Genomic DNA, 12695 nt, shown 5'->3' with positions numbered 1-12695 from the left:
AAAACTATACTCCTTTAAGGGATCAGTGTCACCAAGATTTGGTAAACCAGCAAATAAAATCCTAAGATTATTCTAGCAAGCACAACGACTTACTGAAGCTCAATATCAAGAAAACAAAGATTCTCACCATTGGGCCAATTGGCAGCATCATAATGGATGATGAAAAGATTGAGACTGTTAACAGTTTTAGTTTGCTTGGCTCTTAGTACCAGCAGCAAGGAAATCAAGAGACGAATTGCACTGGGAAAGTCAGCTGTCAGGGACCTCTCCAGAGCAATGAAGAGTAATGACATCAGGCTGGAGACTAAGGTGAACCTCATAGAGGCCATAGTCTTTGCAACTGCGTCCTATATGTCAGAGAGCTGGACAATGACTAGGGATGATAGAGAACTGATGCCTTTGAGCTGTGGTGCTGGAGAAGAGTGTTGAATATACCATGGAGTGCTGGAGAACAAACAGGTTTGTCCTACAGAGGGTGAAACCAGGTTGCTCCTTGGAGGCAAGGATTCTGAAGCTTCGTCTGACATACTTTGGACATGTTACAAGAAGGGACCAGTCCCTGGAGAAAGACGTCATGCTTGGGAGGGTGGAGGGACAGCACGGGAGAGGAAGACCCTCGATGAGATGGATCGATTCAGTGACTGGGGTTATAGGGTAGGTGTGTCAGAGACAGTGTGGCTGGCACAGGATAAAGCAGGGATTAGGACTCTTGAACACAGGGTCGCTATGAGTCGCAGGAGACTCGATGGCACATACAACAACAGCAGCAGCACCAACATAAATGAATAAACATTGTATATAAAAAGATCTCTGTCCTTTCCAGCTTCAGACTGAACTTCTCATCCTCTGTACCTTACAGTATTAATCAGCACAGTTCTAGAAGTTAAGGCACTTCTTTCATCTATGCTTTGCAGGCTCTCGTAAAGATGCTATGTGTCTTTGCTGACCTCATATTTACACATGGAAAGCTGGATGATTCTAAACAGAGAAACAGCGTACAGATCAGAGACACAGAACCACAGAACCAGTTTCTCCTTAACAGTTTATCACTCTTTTTGAGTCTCTCTTTTCTCTCTAACCTAAGTATACCTACACAGTTACCATTACCTGGCCTGTTCAATGTCTAAATTAAAGACAAATAAAGCTCAGATATTTACACAAGCACTTGGCACTGCTGTCCACACTAAAGTCTGCTCATTTCTTAGGCACATGCTAAAAGGAAACCGAGTTTTTAGAAACGTTATCTGACAAAGTCGAAAATCTTTTCAAAAGCTCTATTTTCATGTAGTTCAATTTAAAAATGCATTTGAATGTTCACTCAGTTGACGGTTAAGCAGATTGAGGCTATAAAGTCATATATACATCTTGTTATAACTCATAAAAGAAATGCCATTTCACATAACCAATTTCCAGTATCAGATCTGGAAAGTTATTAGCTCTTCAGTTTATTACAATCTTATTTACTTTGTCCATGTGAAATGTATTAATATAAAATTGAAACCATATTTTATTAAGTTTAGAGTTGAAAGCAAAAATGTTCTTAAGCTAATGAACCAGAGAAAATCTTTCTTTCAACTTTTCATTTCTTCTTTCCCACCTTTTCAAAAGGTAGCATAAACTTAAGCCTGTTATTATTAAAATTACATGCTGACCGACTTTACAACTGAGCAAAACTTAGAAAAGTTTGTAACCTGCTAGAGAAAGTGGCCTACATATGCTATTTTTCATGAACACAAAGTGATAGAAAATTTCTAAGAGGTCCACTCTGTCAGAGGCAAAAACCATGCAAGACTCAGAAAAAGAGGGCAGTCCTGCCAGGGGTTGGCTCTCACAGGAGTCCCCAGGTAAATATTATGAATGCACGTACAGAAGTATGAATTACTAATTCATAACATATGAGTGTATTTATCATGGCTAGCATGATGTCATAACATTTTATTTAGTGGTCACCCTCTTCAAATAACTCAAGACATGATTTCAGTTGGTCAGCAGGCCTCCTTACCCAACCCTACTAGGAACCAATTTACAACGAGATACACTTGTCCTTCTCCACTCTCAGGCCTACTGATGGGTCTATCCTCTTTACCCCATCTGGAAGTCAGAAATACCACAGAAATGCAGATAAACGTATCACGGCTGTTGACAAGACGGCACTGGTATCTATGACAAGCTAAGTTGGAAAAAGACTTCAATTGGTGTAAAAGAATTGAAAAAGAAAATTAAAACAACAACAACAACACACACACACACACACTCTACAAACTGTATCGCCACCGAGATCATTCTGACTCATAAGGACCCGACAGGACAAAGCAGAACAACTTGTAGGATTTCCACAGCTGTAATCTTTACAGAACCGACACATCTTTTCCCGTGGAGGTTCTAGGGGTGTTTGAACTACCAACTTCGCAGCCACTGCCCCACTTCTGGTGTTAAGCCCATCAAGTCGCCTCTGACTCATAGTGACCCTATGAAGAGTGGATGTGAACCCCGCTCTACCCTGTGCCATCCTCATCATCTCTGACCACCATTCTCTGAGGCCAACCATTCACTCTGTCAGTCTATCTCATGGAGGATATTCTCCGCCCTCCTGACCCTCCACCCTTCCAAGCATGATGTCCTTTTACAAGGACTGTGTCCCCTAACATGTCCAAAGTACATCACACGTAGTTCCAACTATCCTGGCCTTCCAGGAGCGCCCTGGCTGCACCTGTGCCAGGACATCCTGGTCCTTTTAGCAGTGCATGGGCTGCCTGCCCAGTCCACTCTTCTCCAGCACCACAACTCAAAGGCATCAATTCTTCTTCTGTCATCCTTAGTCATCGTCCAACTTTCAGATACATGAAAAGAGGAAGTGAGTGAAAAGACCAAGTGAAAGACGTGTTCCTTCCATCTTCTTTTAATGCTTCCTGGATCATTCTAGATTTTGTCCACTTCAATCACTAGGACTCCTTGAAAGAAAATTCTTGTTCTTGTTGTTAGGTACCAAGGAGGAAACAAGAGAAGGAAACACTGCCTTGTCCCACGCCATCCCCACAACGCTTGCTATGTCTAAGCATCCAGAGCCAATCACTGAGGGTATTCTTTTTCACTGACCCTCTACTATAAGGACAAGCATATTGTCCTAATCCCGGGACAGGCCCTTCCTGATAACAAATCCAAAGTACAGGAGACAAAGTCTCAGCACCTCCACCTCTAATGAGCATTCTGGCGGGACTTGTAAGATAGATTTTGTTCTTCTGATAGTCAGTGGTATATTAAGTATTCTTCACCAACACTGAAATTCAAAGAAATTCAATTTCTCTTTTGTTTTCCTTATTCACTGTCCAACTGAAAATATTATGGGTTGGGTCAGGAACATCATAGTTCTCAAACGGGTATCCTTGCATCTGTTAGGTGAAACATGTCAACTGGCATCCCATCTACTCCCGGGCTCTTATTTTTTATCATTGTCTTCAGCACAGAATGAACTTTTTTCTTTGTTACCACTGGCACTTGGCTCATACTATACTTGGCAAAATTTTTCCACCAACCAATTCTTTTGGGTACAGAGATTTTGTGTATTCCTTCCATCTTCTTCTGAATATTGCTTGGATCATTCTAGATTTTGCCTGTGGATTTCTCAGTATTGAAACTCTAAGCTTGGACTTGTTTTTTAGCTTGAGACAAGCAGAGCAAGTTCTTTCTTTTTTATTTTCTGATTCCAGCTCTCGGCACATTTCATTTTAATACTCTGTATTCTAGATCTACGCTTTGACACCTTCTGTTCAACTCTTTTTGTTCAGAATCTCTTTTCTTTGTTTTGGCTTCTCTACACTCGAATACAATTTTCATAGTTTCTTCTGACATCCATTTTGGCTTTTTATTTCTCTTGTCTTTTTAATGACGTTTGTGCTCTTCATGGATGATATCATTTCTGTCATCCCACAGCTCCTCTGTCTTTGACCATTGGTGACCAATGCCTCAAACCTGTTAAGATAGGGAGCTCTGGTGGCCTATTGGCAAGAAGGTACACTGCAATCCAGAAGGCACGTGGTTTGAATCCACCAGATGCTCTGCTGGAGGAGGGGCAATATCCTCCTGAGCCAATCGGACTGATTTGACGGCATACAACAGGTTTAAAAAAATCAAAAAAACAAAACAAACCTGTTAAGATGATTTTCTAATTCAAGTGGGACAGACTCAAGGTCATGTTTTGGTTCTTGGAACAATTTGTTTTAATCTTCTTCGGTTTCAGTTTGAACTTGCACATGGGTAATTGGTGGTCTGACCCAGTTAGCACCTGGCCTGGTCTTCACTCCTGATACTGAGCTTCTCCAATGATTCTTTCCACACAAGTAGTGAATCTGATTTCTGTGCTGTTGATCAGGTGAAGTCCATGTGTAAAGTCACCTTCTGTGTTTCTTAAAAAAAGGTGTTTGCTGTGAATAAGTCACTGAATGTACAAAATAAAAATTACTTGCTCACAATCTCATTTCTGTCACCAAGCCCAAACTTTCAGACTATCATTCCTTATTTTTTCCAACACCTGCATTCTAGTTGCTGCTGCTGCTGTTGTTGTTGATTGCCTTCAAGTTAAACACAACTCACAGCAACATTATGAACAAAAGGCCTGAAGCATTTTTATAACTATTATCATTTATCAAAGTTCACAGTTTCCAGAGGCATGTTGTTTAGGGTATAGATGCCACTCCTGCTTCCAAATTCTAGTCACTAAGAACTATTAATGCACCTTGATAGCACATCTGATCAATTTCAGATTGTAAAAGTGGGTAGAAATCCTCATTTTCCTCTTTTAAGGCTTTGATTATTGGTGCATATATTTGAGTAATCATCACGTCAACAGGTTTTCCTTGCCCATGAATAGTATCCCATCACTCACAACACTGTGATTCAGGAAAGACCCTGAAACTGTACTTTCACTTATGAACGCAACACCATTCTTCCTCAGTTTTTCATTCCCATCACAGTGGTGGTGGTGTTGTGTCACCAAGTCGACCATAACTCAGAGTGACCCTATAAACAACGGCTCTAACCTTGCCCGATACTGAACCACTTCACAATCTCTGACACATCAGACCCCACTGCCACAGTCACTGTGTCAATCGATCTCATCCAGGGTCTTCCACTTCTGCAATGATCCTCTACCCTTCCAAGCATGATGTTCTTTGCCAAGGACTGATTCCTCCTGGCAACATGCCCAAAGTATGTGAGATGAGCTTCAAAATCCTTGCCTCTAAGGAGCAACCTGGCTTCACCGTCTTCAGAACAGACCTATTAGTTCTCTTTGGCAGTTCATATATTTAATACTTTTCTCTCGCACCAAAACTCAAAGGCATTAATTCTTCTTCTGTCATCCTTATTCACTGTCCAGCTCTCAGATGCACAGCAGGTAATTGCAAAGACGGTGGCCTGGATCAGGTGCTCCTTAGTTTCTAAATTGACAGTACTGCTCTTCAGCACTCTGGAGAGGTCTCCAAGAGCAGTTTCCTAACACAACATGTTGGGGTTTGTTTTTCTTTTTGTTCCATTTTCTGACTGAATCCTTATGAAATCTCGGCACAGTAGATCATATGATAGTGCAATTCAAAGTGGTCCGTGCCAGTCCATATCACTCTTGCCTAGAATGTCAATCTTCATGCATTCCATTTCATTGTTGACAACTTCCAGTTTTCCTACATGCACACATTGTACATTCCATGTTCCAATTATTAACGGTTATTTGCAGCTAGTTCTCATATTTGAGTGACTTCCCATCTGAGCACTGCCTCTAACAGTAAACCTCTAACATTTCTCTGTTGTTCTTACCTCATTGTTTCCAGAGTTGATGGTCAGTCTTGTTTTCTACTTTATCTTAATCCAGGAGCTGGGATCTGTCCACTTTATAGCCGGGTGTGGATACACGTGCTTGTTTCCCCATTTATTCTTATTAGCACAGTGCTTGTCTATCTAGATAATATTCCCACAGACCTGGGAGTTGCATTTTTGAGAAGTGTGGCTTCCCTGAGCTTCTGTCTGCTCAGACAGGAATAGCTATCCTCCTGGCCACCGCAGGAGTGGATACACAGGTATGTAGCTTGAGACATTAACAAGTAGACAGAATTGGGAGCTGCACTGTTGACAAGCTTTCACTTCCATAAGTCTTTGTCTGCTCAGGAGAGAAAAGCCTCCCTCTCAATTAGTCTCTCAAGGGGGACACCGGTTCCAGACATTAGCAAGAAGTAGAAGTGGGTGCTGCATAGCTGTGAAGTTGTCACTTCACTGGGCCTTTGTCTGCTCAAGTGGGAACAGCTGCCTTCCCAAACAGCTAGTTCTGGAGAGGAGATATATGTACACCTGGACATTATCAAGCAACCAGAACTGGGAATTGCAGGGCTGAGAAGTTGTATTTGTCTGCTTTGGTAGTTCGGGGAGCTCCCTTCCCAACCAGGCCCAGGAAAGGGGAAGGTCCATGTCCATTAGCAACTACAGACACTTGGTGACTGCACTGCTGGGAACATGTCACTCCTGGAACACTGCCGTCCCCTAGGGGAAAATTCCTCCCTTCAACAAAATTATAGGACAGGACAGAAAAGCAGATCTACCAAACTGGGCAAAGGTAAAGATCCCAGCTCCCTATCCCTCAAAGGACAACTGGATGAGAAGCTTGATGACAAGGAAACAGGGAAGAGATCTGCCCATAGACAACTGGCAAGGAAGACTGTCACTCAGAAACTCAATAAAAGGAAACATTAACCCTGCAAGTTATCAACAGCATAATAAACATAAGGAACTGTCAACAACCTATACAGATACAACAGAAACCCTTTAACACATACCAAGAACTCAGGTAATGTCAAGAAAGCAGAAGGCAGCTTAAAATATCATGAAAAAAACAAATGAAATTTAAAAAGCAAAATAAAACCACAAACAAGTCTTCTCCAAAAAAGTAGATCAGACAGCAGACACAAGGAATACCCCAGACACAGGGAAGCAGAAGAAATATACTAGCAAGGAGTTACATGAACAACTACTGAAGAAGTTGTACACGATGGAGGAAAGAATGGAAACCATAAATAAAATTAATATACCAGAGGTAAAGAGCCAGAAATACTTTATACAGTGCTTTAGTACTCCTCAGTTTCAGCAAGTAAGGCTGTGTCACCTGCATAATACAAGTTGTTGCCAAGTCTTCCTCCAATCCTGATATCCCGTTCTTCTTCATAAAGTCTAGCTTCTAGAATGATCTGTTCTGCATAGAGATTGAAATGGCATGGAGAAAGGACACATCCCTGAAGACACACTCCTTTCTAGGTTTTGAACCATGCAGTAGTCCCTTGCTCTGTTCACCTGACAGCTTCCTGGTCTAGGTATAGTTTTCCTATGAGGACAATCAAGTGTTTTGGGATTTCCAGTCTTCTCAATATTTGCCACAATTTGTTATGATTCACACAGCCAAGTGTGTTTGCACAGTTAATGAAACAAAAATAGACATTCTTTTGGAATTCTCTCCTTTCAGTCAACATCCATCTAACACTGGTAATAATATCCTTAATGTAACAGCCTCTTCTAAATCCAGTTTTTATTTCTGCCAGTTCTCTACTGATGTACTGTTTTAGTCACTTTTTTTTTATATAACTTCATCAAGATTTTGCTTGCATGTTATGATAGGGCTCCTGTTCATATAAAATTTACATATTCAATAGTTTTTCAATAGTAAATTTGTTTTTAAAAAGAGGTAAGTCAGTCTCTGGTAAAAGCTATTAGTTAAATTTAGTATATAAAATTATCACAAAATTCTTTTTCTACCAGAATAAACATGGAAAAAAATATGCATTTACCTGGATGTAATGTCGAAGAACATACATAATTTCCTCATTTTGAGCTTTTTTAGATAATACTTTGTGAAATTTACCAAATCCTTTAGTACCAATTTCTGCATACAGAATAACAACTGGTAAGTTCTCTTTGTTTGTAGGAAATATATGATCAGCTTTAAATAGATAAGGCCTGGACCTGAAAGGAAAACAAAAATTAAAATAGTAAATGAACTGAAAAATTACAGAACTTCAGAAATATGCCATGATATTGTATAATTTCTGTTCATAAGAATTTATAGGATCTAATAAAAGGAGAAGAGAATGAAATTGTCAACAACTTCATCTTACTTGTTTCCATAATCAATAACTTCGTACAGTCAGGATATCAAGAGTTGCATTGCACTAGGAAAGTCTGCAGTCAGGGCTTCTCTAAATTACTGAGGAGCAATGAAGTTAGTTTAAGGACTAAGGTGTGCTTGATTCAGACCCTGGTCTTTTCAATCACTTGTCACTGAGAGCTGGAAAATGAATAAGGTTGAAAGAAGAACTGATGCCTTTGAACTGTTAGAGTACTGAATATCTTTTGGAATGCAAAAAAAACCCCAAAAACAAAAACAAACACACCATGTATGTCTTGGAGAAGGTGCAGCCAGAGTTCTCCATGGACACAAGGACAGCGAAGCTTCATCTTACATACTATGGGCACGTTGCTACAAAAGGCTAGTTACTCCTTGGGAAAGGACATAATGCTTGGGAAGGTGGGGGGATGGCAAAGGCGAGGAAGACCATCAAGCAGGTGGACTGACACAGTAACTGCAGCAATGGGCTCAAATGTGTCTAAGTAGGTGAGGTTGGCACAGGATAAAACAGGTTTCAGATCTGTTGTTCATAGGGTCACTATAAGCTGCCCTTCACTCCACACCACCTCACAGCAATAGCAGGACCTCAGTCTAGCAGTGCCTGACAAGACGTCAGGTAAGTCTTTACTCTTGTTATATTACTTCATACTTGGAAACCTTATGAGCTCTTGTAAGTATAGAAGGAGCATTCTGGCTGCATTTTGTCTAAGACATATCTGTTTGCTCTTTTGGAAATCCATGGGATATTCAATACTCTTGTAAAAGACCACCTCTCAAAGGTGGTTGTTGTTATCTGCTGTTGAGTCGCTTGTGACTGACAGTAACCCTATATATAATAGCTCTGAAGCATGTCCTATCCTGAGCCAATTTCACTGTTTCTGACACACCTATCCCCATTATTCCAGTTATTGAGTCAATTCATCTCATCCAGGGCCTCTATCATCCTTATTCATTGGCCAGCTCTCTGATGTACAGCAAGTAACTGCAAAGATTATGGCCTAGATCAGGTGCACCTTAGTCCCCAAATCGACATCGACATCATTGCTCCTCAATACTGTGGAGAGGTCCCTGACAGCAGACTTTGCCAATGCAATTCATCTTTTAATTTCCTGGCTACTGGTACCAAGAGTGTTAATTATAGAGCCAAGTAAGTTGAAGCTGTTAACAACCTCAATCTCTTCTCCATCTATCATGATGCTGCCAACTGAACCAGTGGTGAGAATCTTTGTTTTCTTGATGTTGAAGTTCAATCCATATTGAAGGCTGCAGTTCTTGACCTTCTACAGCAAGTGCCTCAGGTCCTCCTCCACTTTACCAAGCAAAGCTGTGTCATCTGCATAGCACAGGTTGTTGATGAGTCTTCCTCCAATCCTGATGTCCAATTCATCCTCATAAAGTCCAGTGTCCTGAATTATCTGTTTTGCATATGACTGAAGAGGTATGGGGATATGATGCATCCCTGACCTACACCTTTTCTGATTGTGCACCATGCCATGTTTCCTTAATTTTTTTTTCTCTGTCATTCACTGTCCTTCTGAAAAAGGAGTAGATGCAGAATGGGGAAGGCCAAGTCTGACTTGTCCCTGCTTCACAGAGGGGTACTGTCCCATCAATAATATCCACAAAATTATACAAATAGCTACATGGTCATACATGCCATACAACATGCTTCTGCACCTGTTCCTATGAATCATGGGGTCCAATGTTCACTGCAACTTGAATTACAGACTTTACTCACAGTTGGGTATTAGGGAAATAAGTTGGGGAATTTGGGGGGGGGGAAGACAAAGAATATCACACAAAATAAGCGAAGGTTTAATCCAGCAGACCCAGTCCAGCAGACCCAAACTAGATTAACAAGGCACAATTCCTCAATTAGTGAAATTAGTTCAGGAGTACAAATGCAAGAAGCCTCTAGTATTCTCAATCATCCAGTAAACTCGATATCTCAGAGTAGTTACACGTCAGCTTTTCCTTCAATCATCCAATAACCAAAACCTTTAACTGTGGCTCCATCTCCAGTGTTCCTCTGGTCACAGTCTCCTCACAGCAGTGCCACAACCTCTTCACTCTCTTTCCACCATCTTTCAAAGTCTGGAAAGTGCTCTCCTTTATTGGCCCTACAGCTGTTGATGAATTGCAAGACCACATGTCCAAAGTTAAGGTAGTTGGAAACCATGTCCCCAAAAAGGTTTCATTTTTACCACACCATCTTTCAAATGCACAGGAAGTGACTGAAAATTGATTGACCAATTCCTGAATTAAGGACACCTTAGTCTTCAAATAGACATATCGCCTCTTCACTATTTTGCAGAGGTCCTTGACAGTGGACTTGCCCAAAGCATTATGTCTCCTGATCTCCTCTCTGCTATAAAGGTGTTGACTGTAGGTCCAAATAAGATAAAATTGCTGACAAATCCAATCTTTTCTCCATCTACCATAATGATGCTTATCAAGATGATGCAGATAGTCTGCACTGTGTTAGTAACCTAAAGGTTGGCAGTTCAAAACCAACCAGTAGCAATGTGGGAACAAGGCTTGGAAATCTGGGTCTGAAAAGATTACAGCCAAGAAAACCCATGGAGCAGTTCTACCATTGCGTTGATAAGAGGCTGGATCAATTAAATAGCAGTGGGTTGGGTTTGCTGTGATACTCTTTATACTTGGTAGCAAAGTCTGTCTTTGTAATTCTTTTAGTCTCTATTATTTAGGGAGTTCTAGTGGCTTCATACACTCTGGACGTGTTGCTAGGAGAGGCTACTTTTTGGAGACGAGTATCACGTTTGGAAGGTGGAGGGATGGTGCAAGAGAGGAAGACCCTCAACCATATGGACTGGCCCCATATCTGCAGCAATGGGCTGTCAGAAATAGTAAGAATGGCACAGGATAAGTCAGGGTTCAGATCTGTTTTTCACAGGGTCACTATGAGTCAAACCCAACTCAACACCAACCAACAATAACTGTGGCCTAGTGGTAAGAACACGTGCTGCAACCATACAGGCATTATATTTTGAGTGTCTTCCAAGTTAGTTAAGGAGCCCATTTCTGAGCACTGATATCCAGAAGATTTCCTTGGAAGCTCTGGTGTCCTCGTGCTAAAGAGCTGCACTGCCAACCTGAAGGCTTGCAATTCAAGTCCACCACCTACTCTGTGGAGAAAGATGGGCAATCTCCTGCTGTGCAATTTACTGCCTTTGGAAATCCACTAGAGGGTCTGCTTTTAAAGGCTGTAAACCTTTGCTGGAACAGATTATCTTATTTTCTCCCATGGAAGTACAGAGCTTTCTGTTAGCAGTGTGAAAAAATAACAAGCATCCACCACCAGAGACCCTTTCACAATAAAAGGAGCATATATTATCACTTTTAAATGATAAACAATCATGTAGTATTTAATGTAACTTCGGTGGTCAGGTCATTGTGACTGTTAGCTGCTGGCTAGATTATCCAGGCAGGCTGACATCCCAATGCACAATGGACTAAACGGATACGCAGGGCAACACCATCCCCACGAGCATTTGGTGAACAGACCACAATGATTCACAGGGATTTCCTTGGCTGACTGCAGAAGGTTACAGCAGGCCTTTCCGTCCAGTCTCAGCGTGGAAGCTCCTCTGCAGCCTGGTCACCATCTTATACACGTCTCCACTGATGGACAGTGGCAGAGTATGTGGCCTATGAGCTGCTAATGTGACTCCATCGTGGAAAGGACAACTGGTACTGTGTTATAAAATCCACTTACAAATTAGTCATTTTCTTCCCATTTCTGGTACTGGCTTTGTAATATTTTAAAATATTACTGAAAAAAAAATTTTTAAAAAAAATTACTGAAGACTGTTGTTGTTGTTAAGTGCTGTCGAGCAGAGCATGACTCACAGCAACCCTGTGAACAGATCTGAACCCTGTCCTATCCTGTGCCATCCTCACTCTCCGACATACCAGAGTCCATTACTGAAGTCACTGTTTCAATCCATCTCATTTTCCTCTCTTTTGCTGACCTTCCACCTTTCGAAGCACAAGGATGTCCCTCTCCAAGGAACAGCTTCTCTTAGGAACATGTCCAAAGTATGAGAAACAAAGGTTTGTCATCTTTGCATTCAAGGAGCACTCCGGCTACACTATATTGTTTGCTCGTTTGGCAGTCCATGAGATACCCAGTATTCTTCCACAATGCTACAACTCAAAGGCACCAATTTTTCTATCATCCTTATTAACTGTGCAGCTCTCAGATCCACAGCAAAGAATTGGGAAGACCACGGCATAGTGAGGAACCAAAAAGACCACACGACCTGAATCAGGCACATCTTATTCTTTGAACTGACATCACTGATCCTCAGAACTCTGGAGCCATCCCTGACAGCAACCTTGCCCTACGCTATATACTCCTGGTCACCTGATTACTGGTACCAAGGGTGTTCATTGCTGATCCAAGTAAGGGGATTAAAGCAACTCTAAATTACAGTCTTATTATTCTTCTTTTACCTTAGGTATGTATTTCATTTATATTTAGAGAAAACATTCCTGATAAAGTAATAGTTTT

The 12695-nt window shown here is 41.2% G+C and overlaps 1 protein-coding gene across 1 annotated transcript in view; it reads right to left on the bottom strand.

Moving 5' to 3' along the window:
* The window catches only part of UGGT2 (UDP-glucose glycoprotein glucosyltransferase 2), a gene marked incomplete at its 5' end in the record, with an annotated part of 150340 nt that overhangs the window by 116942 nt on the left and 20703 nt on the right, over positions 1–12695 (bottom strand). Inside the window, one exon of the mRNA XM_006879624.1 lies at positions 7821–7995. Within this exon, the coding sequence (XP_006879686.1) occupies positions 7821–7995 (175 nt within the window). The remainder of the gene's footprint in view (positions 1–7820; positions 7996–12695) is intronic.

This window comes from Elephantulus edwardii, unplaced genomic scaffold, assembly GCF_000299155.1.
Source record: "Elephantulus edwardii isolate Elephantulus edwardi_28Jun2011 unplaced genomic scaffold, EleEdw1.0 scaffold00004, whole genome shotgun sequence".
Taxonomy (NCBI): Eukaryota; Metazoa; Chordata; class Mammalia; order Macroscelidea; family Macroscelididae; genus Elephantulus; species Elephantulus edwardii.
The sequence above is the reverse complement of the archived record's forward strand: the minus strand, read 5'-3'. Positions and strand labels throughout refer to the sequence as shown.